The following is a 17,887-nucleotide window of genomic DNA, read 5'->3' as shown; positions in this document are numbered from 1 at the left end:
TCTTCCAGAGAGGACCCTTCCGAGCGCCTCCCAGGCGGCGGGGTGCCGGGCAGAGGCCCAGCGGCCGGTGGAAGAGAAGCCTAGAAGGAGAAAGGGAGGGGAGGGGGAGTGAGGAGCTCGCGGCAGAGGAAACAGCAGATTGCGCCGAGCCAATGGCAACGGCAGGACGAGGTGGCACCAAATTCCCTTTGGCCAATGACGCGCCAGAGTCTACAGAAGCCCATTAGAATTTCCCCAGGGGCAGGGCCAGAGGCAGGGGCTGCGGCGGCCAAGCCGCGGTGTGTCTGCAGCATCCAATTTTTGCGTCTCCTCCCCTCTCCCGCCCATGCGGATCTCCCACGGTGAGCCAACTCTGCTTACTTTGCCCCTTGTTGGCAACGAATAAAAGGGTCTGAGGAAATACGGGACCCGGTCACCCACTGCCAGCTTTAGCCTTTAAATCACCAGCTTGGGGAGATCCACGCACAGCAGGTCGGGTCCGGACACCGATCCAGCGCGCACCGTGCAGCAAAGGGTTCCGAGCGCAGCGCCGCGGATCGCCGCGCAAAAGCGGCCTCGGGAACTAATCTACCCTCAGTTCGGGCTGCCCCGAACTCCGCTCCGCAGTCTCAGCCCTGGGAAAGTGATCCCAGCGTCCGAGAGCCCAGATGCCGGCCCACTTGCTGCAGGAGGAGGTGAGCTTCCAAGTAATGGCCCCCAGACCGCGGGTTCGCCGGCGCTGGTCGGGCTTCTAAGTGACTCGGTGGGGGAAGAGAGTTGAGATCTCTGCACACAGCCATCTTTTGCGAGTTGTACTGCCTTCAATTTGTTGGGAATGGGGATTGTAATTTGGGAACTTAGGTCCACAACTTTTGTTTCTTAAGCTTTAAAGAAAAATCTGGTCGTGCCGGTACTCTTACGTATGTAGGCGTGCGGGCTTGTCTTTGTGTGTTCGTTGGGGTGCGAGTGTTTTACTCCTCTTTCCTATTTCCCTTTCACCTTGAGGTTTCACCCCCCCCCCCTCCCCAATCTCTCTGCACCGTTCCTAGGGACTTCCTTCTCTTCCATCTGGGATAGACCTTGCCCTCAGGTAACGTGGGTATTGGGGCCAGGTCTGTGCCTATACCCCGCCCTTCCCCCAGCTTGATTAGCGAGTGAAGTGGCCCCTACTACGTCCACGTGTCCTCTCCTCTCTCCTGACCCTCCACTTCCTCTCCCTTCCAGATCTCTAGCTCCTACACAACCACCACCACTATCACAGCGCCTCCCGCCAGGCTCCTGCAGAATGGAGGGGGCAAGCTGGAGAAGACTCCTCTATACTTGGAAGAAGACATCCGCCCTGAAATAAGAGATGACATCTATGACCCAAGCTACCAGGATAAGGAGGGCCCAAATCCCAAGCTTGAGTATGTTTGGAGAAACATCATCCTCATGTCTCTGCTACACTTGGGAGCCCTGTATGGGATCACATGGATCCCCACCTGCAAAATGTACACCTTGCTCTGGGGTAAGAGTTTCCCCCATCCTCCTGACCCAGTACCCCAGGTTCTCTCCACTCTTGATAAAGTACGATCTTACATAGAGCAGAAACACCAGCCCTTCCAGGCTGAGGTTTTCCCAGCCATTTCTCTTTGGTGTCCTGAGAGGCTGGGTGGGCTGGGAACAGAGCCTAGGGGGGTTGGGATGCAGGAGTGTCAGTTCTGGGGGTCCTTTAATTTGGGTGTTGGGGAGGAACCCCTGAGACCATGGGCCGCAGGTTTTGAAGTGAGCAGAACTGTGCCAGAGAGTCAGCTTTCCCGGAAAGAGGTTTTCTGTTTCAAGTCTTTTGCTTGACTGCTTGTCCCAGCCCTGCCAGCCACGAAAGAATCAAGGTCCCTACCTGGGAGGCATGGGGACATGGGACTAGACTAGTGGCTTTAGAGGGTATATGCTGAGCACAGTCATGGGATAGCGAGAGAAGCTACTCAGGAAGAGTTTGTAGAAGAGGGAGGAACAGAGCGGTGGTCATCCACAAAATTATTTTGCCCTGACCCTTGGCCCTGTCAGGCTCCTTAGTTACATAGACAGGTGAAGAAGTCTCCTGCGTAACCCAAGTTACACAGATTCGCTGCTCTGTGACTCCATGTAGGTCTCCAGGGGACTGCACATGCCACTCAACAAAATGTTCTTAGAATGAGATAAGGTTAAAGAAGTGTTTCATGTCCCATTCCCCACTCATCCTGCTCCAGCCCCTCTCTCCTGAGCCTGGGTAGCCCTGGCCTTCAGGCTGCTGCAGTGAGGGAGACAGTCCCCAGTGCATCCCTGCCCTGCCCTTAGCTCAGCTCTTTCAGGAATCCATGGGCTTGGGCGGAGAGCAGGGCCCTGCCCCCTGCACACACACATGCGCTGAGGGCATTTCCACCTCTGCCACTGTAAGTCTGACTTCGGAAGGGGAGAGCAGGGAAGCCTAAAGACCCAGGGGACCCACATCGCCACTGTCTGAGGGGGGTGGGCCAGAACTCCCTCTCCAGGAAGCAACTGTAGGATTTCCAGAGCAGTCCGGGGTGCGGGGCACTTGCAGACAGCTGCACTCTTGGAAGGGAGTTATGTAGTAGGGCCAGCAGGCAGGTCTCAGCCGAGTCCTCCAGGACCTCTTTAGTCTAAAGTTGCTTTTAGACTAAAGAGGTCCACGGAGCTTTGTCTTGGGGAATCCTCTTGGTGCCACAGACAGAGAAATGCAGCTGGGTAGATCCCCTCTCTCAATTTTTCCAGATACACACTGGGGACGACAGTACTTTTTTTGAGATTAGAAAGGTAGTGCTCCTTAAGTTACACGTGTGTCATTGCTGGAGCCGGCCACATGCAGATGAAATCTGTTCATCTGCAGACCAGGAAGGGCTCTTATATTTGTGAGGGGAGGGGGACATCTGTTCTCTAGCCCTTCTGAGGACCCAGCAGAACTTTAGTTCAGCGTGAGGAATCAAGAGCAGGGACAAGGATTCCCCAGGGAGACTGTGGACCCCTCTTTCTACCCCTTCTCCCCAGTAGAGGAGTCTTCACCAGGTGTTTAGTCACCTGCAAGCCCCTTCCAGCCTCAGGTCTCCCTGTATGCCTCTCGTAAAGTCCAGAGTTTGGCCAGACCGCTGCTGCTCACTCCTCTTCCTCGGCTGCTAGCGCAGGGGGCAGAATGCTATCCCCGAACCAGGGCTGTGCCCGCTACCTTTTTGGTGCCCTGCCCATGGGTGTGTGCTGTGCCTTTGGACAGAGAAATGTGTCACACAAAGACTGGATGAGTTGTGACTATTTTACTCCTGTCCCTGGGCCCTGTGGTGGATGGCTTAGCTGACGGAATGACCGATTTGGTATGGGGATATCAGAACTCTTAAGGAACAAAAGGGGGTTGGGGGGAGGGTCAGAGGGTCCTTCGGAGTTCAGGAGCTTGGCTTTACCTTTTCTTGTTTTATCCCTAAGGACAGTGTTAAATTAGCAAATGGTTGTGATTCCAGCATTTCTCATGACTGAGCAATTTTGAGCAATTTTGTCTCAGAAGAGCCCTGAGGGAAGGGCTGAAGAGATATCTCTGGCTACACTGAGATGCCATGGGGCAAAACTTCTCCAGTCTCTTTCTTAGGACTAAAGCTATGAGGTTTTGCTTAACCATCAATTTGGACTTTAATAGAGAATGAATTTCCAACTGACACAAGGCCTTCTATTAGATAAGCCTTAGAGAAAAAGGCACCAGAGGGCTTGGGTGCTTTTCCCAATTCCTTTGTTAATGCAAGGATCTTACGTGCTTTCTGAGTCAACTTGCCAGGGTCTTCGGTGGCATGAAACAACCCCAATAACTTCCTTGCTTCTGAGCTGAGCGCTTCTTCTTTTGTGCCCAAAGACATTTTTCTTCACCCTTAGTGATTGGCGGGCTGTAGCTCAACTGTCATTTATCCAGGTGCAGGTGCAGGCAAGATACTGCATGTGGGAGGATATTACCACGTGGCTGGAGACCAGCAAATCATAGGGGGCCCTAATTCAGCCCAGAGGGACTGTGGGTAGAGCTCTCACTAGGACAGACTCTAGCTCCATGGCTCTCCTCCCCATCCTGTAGGAGGAATAGGATAGGGTAGAGGAAGATGGGTGGGGTGGGAGCTTGTTTAGGAAACTGGTATCTATGGCTGAAGAACACAGGACGATTTGTTACAATGTGTGGTGTCTCCAACTGCAACTAAGTTCAGTGGCCACTGAGGATCCATTGTTTCTAGCTGCTTCCCTAGGAATGAAACATTGTCAACAGTCACTGCTCTACCAAGGCCTCAGCCCCTGCCTCCTAGAGTTACTGAACAGAGGAAGGTAGGTATGCCAAGCAACCCGCCTCCCAGTTAGAGACTCTGTCTGGCGCCCCCGGAGCCTGCAGGCCTCCAGGAAGGTGAGGCAGGACAGCATTGGGGTGCTCCACCCACAGCTTTGGGTCCGTGCCGCTACTATCTAGAATTAGCCTTGGCAGAGGGAGTGTGGGCTGGCAGAGGGACATGGCAAAGGTGAGACACAGGAGCCTTGTGCCTATCTTGGGGAGGTGGATGGTACACATCCTTGTGCCAGACTTTCGAACATAAACTGCTTATTGACAGAAAATCTAGTTTCAAATCTTGGCTCCATTTCTTACTTGCCATGTGACGACAGATAAACACTTAACTTCTCTGAGCTTCTATTTCTTCAACTGCAAAGTGAGGATATTAAACCCCATTCAAGGTATCCAGTGAATCGGAGAATATAAAATCCTTGGCGAAGCTTAAGACGCTGTGCAGCTATGACTTACATACAGGGCAAATTTTCCCCTCCTATGGCCACACCACCTGCTAAAAGATTGAAATGCTTTTGTACCAGCTGGTAAATAGCCCTAGTTCTGAGCCCCCTTAATGTCCCCTAGAACCCAGGGACCCTTGAATTGGTCAGTGCCCAGACCATACTGTCTGTTAAATATTTTAATACCATCCTTGCTTATGTGTCTTAAGCACTGCAGGAGTAGTCTGTGGTCCTTCAAACCTTGGAGAAGGTTAGCAGAAGGTCAGAGGAGATGCGATCTCGGAGAGTGTCCTTCACGAATGAGAATGCCAAGTGGCTGGGGGGTGAGAGCCCTCTTCTCTGTCCTGCCTTTCTGAAGTTCCTGGGACTCCTAAACTTATTCCAGCTCCTAGGTTGAGAGGATGAGAGGTGATGGTATTTTTCAAGTGATAAAATCAAAGGAGCCTAAGAGATCAAGGTATCCCTGGAGTTCAGGAAAAAGCAGATCCTCACTCGGAGGCTAAAGAACACACAGACTCTGACCTGAGGAGAACATCATGTGAATGCTTTCCCAGATTAGTGACTCCCTGCCCTGTCTTCTCCTGGCAGCGTTTTTCTACTATCTGATTAGTGCCCTGGGCGTCACAGCAGGAGCCCATCGCCTGTGGAGTCACCGAAGTTACAAAGCTCGGCTGCCCCTGCGGCTCTTCCTGATCATCGCCAACACGATGGCATTCCAGGTGAGAAGCCAACTGTGCTCAGCTCTTTTTTCCTCACTCTTTATTGACGATCTGGGGGCAGAATGGAGGCGATCAGTGCCTGGAGAGGAGCAGCACCTGGACAGCCACTTCACTTTCTCCTTATAGTCAAGTTCAAGTTCAGTCCTGAAGTCCATAAAACATAAGTTTACTTCTGAGTGACTGGAAAAGGGAGGTAGGAGATAAAGAGGAAATACTCTCAGTGTATAGGGTCATTTTTGATCCTCTGTTATCACAAAGTCTGGCCATTGTGGTCCTTCATAAGTGCCTAAGGCAGGAACTGAAGGCAGGAACTGACCCTGGTTTCCCTGGCAGACATTGAACAAGACATTCACTACTTTAATGTCTTAGGACGCCACCACAATGGGGCGGAAGTTAATGTTTCACAGATTCATGAACTCTGTTGTTTTCAGGTAAGAAGATCAAACACTTTTATAGTGCTAACTATATGCCTGGCACTATTCTAAGCACTTGTCATAGATTACCTCATTAAACCCTCACAATGATCTTGGGAGGTAGCTGCTATTGTTATCCCCATTTCACAGATGGGGAAATTGTGTCACTGAGGGTTTAGGTAGACCAACGCTATGGTCCTATGTTGGGCTACCAGGCTGCCTAAGTCAAGTGTTGAGGTTTGTTGAAGCAGGAAGTTTATAGCAGAGATAGAATGAAGGGAATTGGAGAAAGGGAACTCATAGTTATTAAGCAGTAGCAGAGGGTAAAGGATAGCATGTAGTGCAAGGCTTACCTTGGAGCAAGAGGAAAAAACAAGGAAACCAAATTAATCCCCTTCTCCATGGCAATATCCCACGGTTACATAATCATCCCTGCCATAGCACTTAATGCCTTGAAGGCTCCCCACGTTGTCCCTGTGGGGCAAAAGAAGGAAGAGATTGTGCAGACTCCCCAGCCATTGGAACTCGCCTGAGAGGGTGTCTCTCCTCAGGCCTTCATTCCTCTTCTCTGTTCCTCCAGAATGACGTTTACGAATGGGCCCGAGATCACCGTGCCCACCACAAGTTTTCGGAAACACATGCTGATCCCCACAATTCCCGACGTGGCTTTTTCTTCTCTCACGTGGGTTGGCTGCTTGTGCGCAAACACCCAGACGTCAAAGAGAAGGGTGGTTTGCTAAACTTATCTGACCTAAAAGCTGAGAAGCTGTTGGTGTTCCAGAGGAGGTGAGTGACATGATGATGGAGCTGGGGACCTGGCATTTGGTGACCCACTTTTTTCTCCTGGGACTTGTCAACATGAGCTGAGAAATTTACTGGGTTTCCATATCCCAAATTATAATTTAAAACCCTAATTTTTAATAGCCCACAGGCCCATAGCCATAGACTGTTGTTGTTTCTTTCTCTCTGAGCTATCTAAACCAATTAAATTCAACAAATGTTTGTTGACCTAGGATGGTCATGGATACAATGCTGAATGTGTCATGGTCCTTACCTTCAAGGAGTTCATAGCTTATTGGGGAGTGGAGGGATAAGCCAAGTGTCCAAATACCTATGATACGTGGCAAAATATTTTCCATACCCAGGAGAGGCACAAAGGGGAGGGAGGTTGCAGAGTGGGAACATCAGGGAAGGGCTTATGAAGAAAGTAGCTTTGGAATCCACTGATGGATAGAGATTTTCACAGGTGGGGAGGTGGGGACAGTGCAAACAGAAAGAATGAGCTGAAGTGTGTTCCAGCAACAGAGTCCTTTGAAGTACAGGGTGTGGTAGGAAATAAGGCTAGAAAGGGAAACCGATGCCATTCTTCTGGATTCTTAAAAGCAGATGAGGTTTAATTTAACCCAGGCAATAGGAAACCCTGAAAAGGCTTTTGAGCCAGAATGTGGCATGGTTGGAGGTGTGCTTTAGAAAGGTCACTCTGGGGATAGGTGAAAGAAGGCCTTGAGCTAAAGAGGTGGGAAGCAGGGCCACAGGTGGGGAGGTAGTGGGGATCCGTGCAGGGAAGTGGTGGTAGGAGTGGAGAGGAGCTGGAAGCAGGGGTTACTAATGATACAAGAGGATCAGACTTGACTGCTGAAGGGATGTAGGAAATCAGCTCCCTCGGAATGTCAGTGGCCTGCTGTACATTTGGGAGAATGAAGAATGGGACAGGGCCTCCAGAGGGACAGACCTGCAGGCATCTAGGACATTCGGAGTGCCTCTCTGAGGGAAAAGAAGAGGAAGGATGAGAAGGATTCCTGGCTAGCAGGAGATGGAGGCAAGATACTAAACATAGATTCTGCCAAGAGCACTGATAAAGAGAAAGGAAGCCCAAAGGCAGGATGGAAAAACCCAGGAAGGAGAACTCAGTCTGTAATTTGGACCCCACCTGTTTTACCAAAGTGGTATTATGCTGTAGTAAAAGAGAGCAATGGATTTAGAGTCAGGAGACAAAGCATTCCAATCCTTGCTCCACCGGTGTCTGGTGGTGTGACCCTAGAAAAGTCATTTAACCCCTCATTACCTCATCTAAGAAGTATGATAATAACACTACATTCTCAGAAGATTTCCCACCCCATTCCCTCTTGCTCTGTTTCCTGCCACATTGTGCTCACAATGTAGAAAGAAAGAGACAGCCCAACCGTGTGAGAATAGAAAATCAAGTAGGTCTCAGAGTCCTCTCTCCACTGACCAGGCGTATGATCTCTCAATGTAGGTACTACAAACCCGCTGTCCTGTTGATGTGCTTCATCCTGCCCACAGTCGTGCCCTGCTACTGCTGGGGTGAAACTTTTCCACACAGCCTGTTAGTCGCCACCTTCTTGCGTTATGCCGTTGTGCTCAATGCCACCTGGCTGGTGAACAGTGCTGCCCACCTGTACGGATATCGCCCTTATGACAAGACCATTAACCCCCGAGAGAATCTCCTGGTTTCACTGGGAGCTGTAGGTAAGTCACATCTAGTGGTCTGCAGCTTAGGGTATTAGGCTAGGAGCCAGAAAAACCAGATTCACCTATTTTATGACCCCTCTCTGTCTTTACACTATAAAACTAAGGGGCAATATTAAAAATCCTTGAGAATTAAGCAGCAAGTCCTATGTAAAGAGAACAGGGTGAGGGACTTCCCTGGTGGCGCAGTGGTTAAGAACCCGCCTGCCAATGCAGAGGACATGGGTTAGAGCCCTGGTCGGGGAAGATCCCACATGCCGCGGAGCAACTAAGCCTGTGAGCCACAACTACTGAGCCCACGCGCCTAGAGGCCGTGCTCTGCAACAAGAGAAGCCACTGCAATGAGAAGCCTGTGCACTGCAACAAAGAGTAGCCCCCGCTCGCCGCAACTAGAGAAAGCCCGCACACAGCAACGAAGACCCAATGCAGCCAAAAATAAATAAATAAATGAGAAAAGGGTGAAAAATAACAATGCCTTTGATTCCAGGTTCCAGCACAATCCCCAAATGCTATGTATGATGAGCCCCTTTGGGTTGCCCTTTTTCCAGTCATCTCCGATCTGGGTGGCTGGTAAGCCTAGTGTTTTACATTTAGACGTGCTATACAACATGTAGAACAAATAGCTGTCATTTAATTCAATAAGCTTCTCTTTTGTCACCTTGCTATTTTCAGAGAGGCCATACTTGAAGTATTTCATGCCTTATTGCTTGGTGATGCCAGTATGAAGGACATCAAAGCAACTGTTGGTGGCCCTTTATCACCACCTACCATTCTCATCTCTTGTCCTTTATTTTTCTCTCTTCTGCTCCTCTTCTGTGCTGGGAACACTCCCTCCCCTCAACGTGGCTTAGGGAACTCCCAGTAAAGCAGTTAGTTTGAACATAAGTACCTGCTCACTGATCTAATGCTGACTATTCAAGAATTTATTTATACCATTCCAGTTCCAATAGCCAGAGTCTAAGGCAACAGGGTTCTACAATCTGTCTCCATTTTTTTTTTGTCCGTCACTCTTTTCAACTAAATATAGACCTTGACTAAGGCCTGAAATTAGATTTCCTTAAGCAGACCCCATGGCCTCTTCCACACCGGTCATCAGTGCTGTTGGTCATTCAGCATATCGAGGCAACCTCCCTGCTCCACACATTTACGTACACCACGGCCTAGCCTTCGCTTTGTTCTCTTTAAAACCTTCCTTTATATTCTCAACCCTGACCATCTTTTTTTACTATCTGCACTAAAGACATTTTTTCATCTCTTTTTAACTTTCATGCACCTTCCCCCTCCTTTCAGACACCTTGTACTGTTGTCCATGTTCTTACTCTGAACCATGTTTGAAATCAATCATACAGGCTATTTTCATAGAAAATTCATGAACATTATGGAAGTTTCTGGAATGAGATCTGTCCTGTCCTGCAAACAGATCTGTCTTCCCCAGCCCCAGCCTCTTTATGAACATCCATTCAAAGTGGCTGCCAGTAGCTTACTTTGTCTCGGTTATCATTCCTCCATACCTGCTCTCCCCGCTTATCACCTCACCCTTTGTTCTCCAGTAGCCTGCTGCCCTGCCATTCTAATCTTTTTCTTCTTGAATTACCTCCCCCACAGTCACATGCTCTTCTTCTCTCTGCTAAAGCTGGCCTCACCCCTTGAGCCTCTCTTGGGCTGTATCTTGCTGCCCCAGTTGCAAAGTCTCATCCTTCTTTTGCCCACTGACCTTCCTCCCCTTTTTTTCCTCCCTTGGCAACGTGTGTGTGTGTGTGTGTGTGTGTGTGTGTGTGTCTGATTCAGTTTAAATCTGATAAGTGTGGGCCTGGCTAGTGCTTATACAGAGCCTAGCTGCAAAGTCGTTTATGGAAATTAGTAATCCTCCATCAGTACCTTTAGCCTTGGGGTTTTCCTACCCTCCTACTCGGTTCACACTGGATAAACTGATGATCCGCACTGTGGATAGTCAGAGAAAGGACGTACCTTGAGATGATGCCCTGGATGGTGTCTTTCCCATCGCAGGACTTCCTTCCTTTTTGGTTATTAATGCCATTATTACTCTACTGGGGCTCTTTCATCTTCAAAGGGCTCAGCACACTCTTTTACTAGCTATTCTTTTTTTTTTTTTTTTAATTTATTTTTGGCTGTGTTGGGTCTTCATCGCTGCACGCGGGCTTTCTCTAGTTGCGGCGAGCGGGGGCTACTCTTCGTTGCGGTGCGCGGGCTTCTCATTGTGGTGGCTTCTCTTGTTGCGGAGGAACGCGGGCTCTAGGCGCCTGGGCTTCAGTAATTGTGGCTCGCAGACTTCAGTAGTTGCGGCATGCGGGCTTCAGTAGTTGTGGCACGCGGGCTTCAGTGGTTGTGGCTCAGGGGCTCTAGAGCGCAGGCTCAGTAGTTGTGGGGCACGGGCTTAGTTGCTCCGTGGCATGTGGGATCTTCCCGGACCAGGGCTCGAACCCGTGTCCCCTGCATTGGCAGGCAGATTCTTAACCACTGCGCCACCAGGGAAGTCCCTATTAGCTCGTCTTTACCCAGCTTTACCCCAGCCTCATAAGGGTCGGTGTTGTTATTGTTGAATGAGGTTCAGAAAGAAGATCCTGCCGCAGATTAGAGAACTCCCTGTCTGGAGTTTCCACAGCTTGATGCATTACAGAAATTATCCTGAATCCAGAATCTGTTTGATTTTCCTCTATCCAGCAAAGTGAACTGCTCATCTCAGAATCTTAGAGCTTAGAGGGACTACCTAAGCCTTTTGATTCTTATTCCCTCAGAGAGCTTCTGTTTATCAGCTTCACCCCCCACCCTAGGGTCAAAGCTCAAAGAATTAGAAGCCAGAGCAGTCTACTCTGAACCAGCAGAGGCTGAGGAAACTTGGGCCCATGGGCTGGGCCTTCTTTCTTCTGACTTGACTGTTGCTGCCCAATTCTGTTGGTACCTTCCACCCTTGGAGAGAGTACCCATGCAGTGGGGAAAGGTGTACTCCTTTGCTCACCTTTGTAAGAAACACAGCAAAGGTTCTTCATTGTGGACTCTCTCCTCTCCCCACCCTAACACATGCATGTATACACAGAGCCTTTAGGGTCTCATACCAATATTTAGTGAAGCTCTGGGAATTTTCCAGTCTAAAATCCACTCCCAGTGATAGAAGTTTCTCTCAAATCATCTTATCCTCTCAGAAACTGCCCGTCCTCCTCCCACAAAGGCTCCCAGAGAGCCATGGTGACCAGGGTCTCCCCAGTCATTTCTTAAGATGCCTCTGAGGGAATCTGTTTGGTTCAGAGTTTAAAAGACTGGATTCATTCATTCATTCATTCATTCAACAGCAGCAGGTTTCTACTAGGTTTGAGGTACTCCGCTAGGTAACCAGAGTGCCAAGATCAAGAAGCCAGCAATCCAGTGTAGCTCCATAACTTTTCTCTGCTTTGTTCCAGGTGAGGGCTTCCACAACTACCACCACTCCTTTCCCTATGACTACTCTGCCAGTGAATACCGCTGGCACATCAACTTTACCACATTCTTCATCGATTGCATGGCTGCCATCGGTCTGGCTTATGACCGAAAGAAAGTATCCAAGGCTGCTGTCTTGGCCAGGATTAAAAGAACTGGAGATGAAAGCTACAAGAGTGGCTGAATTTGGGGTCCCTCGGTTTCCTTTTCCAAAAGCCAGCTGGGCAGAGGTTTAATGTTCTGTTTATTAACTACTGAATAATGCTACCAGGATGCTAAAGATGATGACGTTAACCCATTCCAGTACAGTATTCTTTTAAATTTTCTTTTAAAATTGAAAGCCAACAACTCTGCCTTTATGATGTTAAGCTCATGTTCTTATTTCTTTTCTTTTCTTCTTTCTCTTCTACTCCCATTATCCTTCCCTTTGTTTTGTTCCTATCACCTTCCTTTCTCTTCCCCCTCAATGCCCCCCAGGCAAGCAGCTGGTCAGTCATTGGTGGGTTTCCAGCTTCCAAAGCCTAGACAACCTTTCTAGAGTCCAAAACTAGTGGTCTTTGCCCAAGATAACCCTTTCCTTGAGCTGTCCTGAGCTTTAAGGTGGGTGGCTCAAGCTAGAGATATGACAAAATCTTCTGGGAAGGCCCCCAGTTAGCTTCAGCTTAGGTTTTTGCTATATGAAATGGAAAAATAACTTTATTGGCACAAAGCTTTGAAAGCAGGTAAATTGTCAGGGGAGAGAGTTAGCATGCATGATATGATTGATAAATAAGGATGAGTTGAAGTGGGAAACAAGGCAGGAAGCTCCTGCTGTGATCGGACACCCAGCTGCCTGCCCACCACCCAGCATGCTTCCTTTCTGTCCTGACTCTGATTGGGGAATGGCCGTGGAGCTTGGCAATGCTAGAACTCAAAAGCAAATCTCAATGTCCCAATATACTTTAGGCTGAGGATAAAGAAGAAGCATTTAGTTTACGGTAAAAGTGGTCTCTGCTGGGGAAGGATTTTTTTTCTTTCTTTTATAACAGGAAGATTTCTTATTCCAGATAACAAGAAATCTTGAGGTTGGTTGTTTCCAGAATTGGTGACTCCAGTAGCTCATGGAATCATCAAAATTCTTTCATCTCTCTGCTGTGCCATCTTTGGTATATTGGTCAGCTCCCCTCATAGCAATAAGGTGGCTTCAGCATTTTGAGACATCCAAAAAAGATGTGTTGGTGGTACAGTGGTGAGCATAGCTGCCTCCCAAAAAAGAAAGGATTTTAGGAGGTGGAGTTGGGTCAAACATAGAGCTATATGTCCATGGGTACTTTGCTTGGAATATTAAAATAATCCTTTTAGAGTATATCCCTCTGAAGGAGAGTGGGGCTTGAAGAAGAGGAAGAATTAGGCGGGTTGTCTCCTTTCCTCTCACTGCTGGACAGGAGATGGAGAGGTTGAGGGGCAGGGTCTGTAGGCAGTTCCTAGGAGGGAACATTACAAAAGAAGGGCTCTGAGAACACATGGCTGTGGGATTTGGAAGATTACTGAGTAAGTTATTGGGTGTCCTAATATGGAAGCTGGTTATACAAACAAGTTAGATGTTGGGTTCATTTCATTAATTTCAATTTCTCCTTGGACTGAGAAAGAACTAGAAGGCTTCTCCCCACAGTGTTGAACCCTTTCACTCATTCCTTCTCTGTTAACTTCTAGCCTAAAGTATAGGACTGCCTGGGGGGAGGGGTAGGAATCTCTTAACTACCCTGACTATGGATTCCTGGCTCTGCCCTGTCTGTCCATTTTCTCCTGCCAGTTCTATCTCCTCCCCAAAGTTTTCTTCTTTCTCTGGATAGGCAAGCCTCCTTTGTGTGTATTCAGAGGCAGTGATGGCTACTGTGGTCCAGGCAGCTGGGTAGCTGAACCACTGTTTCTCTTTATAAAGTTGAGCAAGCTGCCACTTTCACTTGGCCTCCAGAGTCTCCACCTACACCCTTGTGCTTCCCCACCACACTGATGACTCAAGACAAGGCTAGCAAACCCCGCTGGAGACATCCTGGGCACAGGCATTCTCTCTCATGAGGCACAGCCAAGCCAAATGCTCATGTTGTGCCAGTGAGCCAGCCATGGAGCAAAAGAGGGTTTGTTTTTAGTCTCCAGTGTCTCGGTCAGAACCAGAGAGGATGCTGGATGCCTCCTGCTTGCTCAGTAAGCCTGCCCAGCCTGAGTCAGTGCTCCCAGCTGACAGTGCAATGCTTGCAGAAGTGGGAGGAGCCAAGTCTTCACTGGGAAGCACAAGAAGCAAAGGCGAGTTCCAAAGTGCCTCACTCAAAAGGAGGTCCCGGCCCCTGGAGCCAGGGTATACAGCAAAGCTTTGGCTGAGACTTGGGATGTGAGATGCCATGAACTTTGTTGAACAGCATCTCTGTTCAGCAAACTAACCAGCATTCCCCACAACACAGGCTAGGGCAGACAATAGTATAGAGGAGTTCTGAAGAAACATCAGTGTCTGAGAACCTTGGGCCACTCCTGTCCCTGTAACCTCAGTCGTCAATGCAGAAGCCTGGCTTTACTCTATTAAGATTGGAAATGTACGGTACCAAATGCTTTGTCCACTGTTGAGCCCCAAGGATGGAAGGGAGGAGAGCATTTCTTTCTGTATTAATTGAATAGATGGAGGCCACAGGGGTTGGGCTGGACTAAAGGCATCCTTGTCTTTTGAGCTGTTCCTCTCAGTAGAAAAAAATCTAATGGAAGATCACTGTAGTTTAGATCCACTGACCCAAGTACCTACCCCTTGGAAATGCCTGTGGGGTAGTTTTAATTCCACAGGTCATCAGAGGCCTGCTTTACACCTGATGATCAAAACCAACTTTTATCTTTCTATTCTAATTGTGTTCAATGGATCTGATCTATACCATGACCCTACACAAGGCTGGATGGGGTCCAGTTTCTAACAGTCCTTGCTTTGTGGGCGTGCTGACAACTTATCTGGGTGCCTTACATCTTTTTTAATCAGTGTTGCATCTGAGCCTGCTCTGCTTCCTCCCTGCTCCCTCTGTGGAGTTCTTTTGCACCTGAGAGCCTGCAGAAGTGGCTAGTAGAAAAGGGGGCCTGGCTGGAGAATTATCAGTATAGCTGTTTGCAGGATTCCCTTCTGGGCTTTGTTTTGGAAACTTTTCTTAGGGCTGTTTTTATTAATTGCCCACATATGATGGAGGGTGGAAGGAATTTGAATGTATTTGACTTATAATTTTTTTTTTAATATTAAAAGATGGTTGTAGCATTTAAAATGGAAACTTTTTCTCCTAGTTAGCTAGTATCCTGAGTGTATTCTCTGTAAGTGTAGCTCAAATGGGTCAGCGTGAAAAGTTAAAGAAAGCACGATGTCAAGGTTACACGGGTGGTTAAGGCCAGGGCCTCTCCTACCACTGTGCCACGGACTTGCTGTGTGACCCTGGGCAAGTCATTTAACTATAATGTGCCTCGGTTTTCCTTCTGTTAAAATGAGATAATAATACTGACCTACCTCAAAGGGCAGTTTTGAGGCGTGACTAATGCTTTTTATAAAGCATTTTGGGATCCTTCAGCAGAGGAATTCTCTTAAGTCCTGAGTATTTTTATAGTAGCAGTATCCACCGTGAACTGTGTCCACCATGAACCATGTGTCCTGGATGCTATCATGGATCTATACGGTTCTCTCTGAGAGATTGAATAAACCCATTAGATAAGTGGTGGATAACTAGCCAGACAAAATCTGAGAATGCATAAACTCATTGCCATGGAAACATACACAGGATACCTTTTCCTTGATTGGGTGGGATTTTTCCCTTTTTATGTGGGATAGTAGTTATTTGTGACCTAAGAATAATTTTGGAATAATTTCTATTAATATCAACTCTGAAGCTAGTTGTACTGATCTGAGATTGTGTTTGTTCCTAATAAAAGTGAAGTGAATCTGATTGCCCTGTGTTTGAGAGTTTTTTTGGCTGTGATTCAGTCTCTTGGGACTTATTCACCACCCTATTTGTGTCCTGTTCCTATATCTTTAAGAGTAAAAAAGAAGTACAAGAAGCCACAATGGTTGACTCATACCCCAGTAACCCGCCCTGCTCTCCTGCCCTTCCTAGGGGTAACTTTAGGTTAAACTCAGCCTTGGCAACAGGAAGCCAGTAGTCTCCTGCCATTAGATCAAACACATTAACACCAGCTGGCACTTCGGGCCTGGGGAAATGTCAGGACTCCTGTGTGTCCCATGGTCACATGGACCCAAAACAGAGATACTAAGAGAGGAAGGGAGCAGCAGGAGACACTCTGGAAAGAGTCCTGTACCTGGCAACCCAGGCTGGGCCATCCAAATCATTCCTCTGAAATGTAGTCCCTCCCGCTAATAGAGTAGCTTCCTGAAAATGCTGATTAACAACAGCAGGAAGACAGGAAAAACAATCCCAGGGAAGGCTTGTAAATTCTTGGGGTAGAGAGGCCTTCATGATCATTAGGTGGAAAAGGCTTTAGCTTTTACTACCTTATCTGAGAATCTTCATGTGGAAAAGAGAAGGACTTTTTACAGTTTGAAGAAGCTCCATTTTCCAACAGAAGCCACCTGGACAATGCCTGGGCTTCTAAGCATTCCACAGAACCAGCCCCCCTCACTTTCTAATGTAAGGTCACCCTCACCTTGGACAAGAAGCAAGATTCTCTCAGAGTGATTCTGAGCATCCAACATCAAGTCTATATTCATTGAGGCCTTGCCAGACCTTAATAAGTTGACGGTGGCACTTGCTTAATATCTGGCTTTCCACCCCTTTCCCTCTATTTTGTTTAAAATGTTCAGGTTGGACCATTTTTTCTGTTGTTCTATAATTGCACTGTTCCTTCCAAGTCTCTCCTTTGTCTTTGGAGACAAAGACACCAGCCACATGAGAAAGGACAGCTGCTGTAAACCATAGCAAGTCTAGATGAAACACTTGCGATACCAGATTGCTTGGAAAAATCCATATATGTACCGTGTTCTACATTAGATAGAGGGATTGAGGCCAGGCATCAACAGAAACCCCACAACCTTCTGATGCAGGAAATCCAACTTCTGAGTCCACCAGACCCGTGGACGCAGTGATAACATTCACGATAGCCAGGCACTGTAGTGAGTGCTGGACAGTGCATTATCTCACGGTATGGAAAGCAGGTGCTATTATTACCCCAGTTTTACTGATGAGGGAACTGAGTTCACTGGGAGAGAAAATACACTGTGAGGGAGTGAGCAACGATGCTGGGATCCAGCTCCAGAACTTTGCTCATTAACTGCTCTCCGTGCGGGTGTGAAGTAGATGACAAATTAGATAAACCCAGAGTGCATAAATCTCATATATGCAAGTAGATGCCCAGTGATATTCACTTATACTCAGAGGCAAAGCCTGGCTGCAATGGCAGGGAGCTTAATTTATTCAGTCAAATTGCAGACACGTCCTCTGGTCCAGAAGAACCCACTCACTCCACATCGTGACCTGTTTTAACATTCAACCACCCCTGAGTTTTAAGCTCTCAGACCATAGAAGCATAGCTGACATTTCCTCTATACTTACGCAAACCGTACTCCACCCTGCTGTCACGTTTTGAGATCCTTAAGGGCATCTTCTCTTAGAAATGTCTCCTGCACCTGAACAATCAGTGCTTGATAAAATTATTGAAAGATCTCATGTCTTGTGAATTCTGTCTCTGCGACAAACTGTGTGAAGTGTCACAGGGAGTGGGGTTGCATTCTGTGACCTATAGTAACTTACTAAGCCGCGGGCACAGTGCTGATTCTTGCATACTGACTCTGGGGCAAATGCCACAGGCCTTAATTGCAGGTTCCAAGCAGCTGAGATTCTATACTGGGGTGGCTAGAGGCACAGCCTTCCCCTTTTCGGGACCCGGGCCTGCTCCTCCCCCGCTTGGGCCTGCCCTGCCTGCTGCACCCAGGCCACAGAGAGCTCACAAAGCCCAAGTGTCTGCTGTGCTGACTCACGCGGCGCTTCTGCGTCCAAGCTAGGATTGTCTCGAGGGGCCCGAGGGGCCCTCTCCTGCTGGCCCTCTCCCGTAGGAGCAGGGAGCAGCCAGGGT

At 48.2% G+C, this 17,887-nt stretch overlaps 1 protein-coding gene across 1 annotated transcript; it reads left to right on the top strand.

The window, feature by feature from the left end:
* Positions 1-251: 251 nt before the first annotated feature.
* SCD (stearoyl-CoA desaturase) lies at positions 252-15,747 on the top strand. The gene is made up of 6 exons (XM_059899969.1): positions 252-674; positions 1,204-1,486; positions 5,344-5,474; positions 6,468-6,673; positions 8,145-8,377; positions 11,794-15,747. Exons 1-6 carry the CDS (start codon positions 648-650, stop codon positions 11,991-11,993), a joined length of 1,080 nt encoding a protein of 359 aa, XP_059755952.1. The 5' UTR covers positions 252-647; the 3' UTR covers positions 11,994-15,747.
* Positions 15,748-17,887: the final 2,140 nt, after the last annotated feature.

Source organism: Balaenoptera ricei, chromosome 16 (genome assembly GCF_028023285.1).
Source record: "Balaenoptera ricei isolate mBalRic1 chromosome 16, mBalRic1.hap2, whole genome shotgun sequence".
In the NCBI taxonomy this organism is placed as follows: domain Eukaryota; kingdom Metazoa; phylum Chordata; class Mammalia; order Artiodactyla; family Balaenopteridae; genus Balaenoptera; species Balaenoptera ricei.
The sequence above is the reverse complement of the archived record's forward strand: the minus strand, read 5'-3'. Positions and strand labels throughout refer to the sequence as shown.

Excerpts from the sequence above, each read along its gene's own strand:
- SCD (XM_059899969.1), top strand. The coding sequence starts at position 648 with ATGCCGGCCCACTTGCTGCAGGAGGAG. Across the intron at positions 5,475-6,467 it reads CCAACACGATGGCATTCCAG|AATGACGTTTACGAATGGGC; the intron begins GTGAGAAGCCAA and ends CTGTTCCTCCAG. Across the intron at positions 6,674-8,144 it reads CTGTTGGTGTTCCAGAGGAG|GTACTACAAACCCGCTGTCC; the intron begins GTGAGTGACATG and ends CTCTCAATGTAG.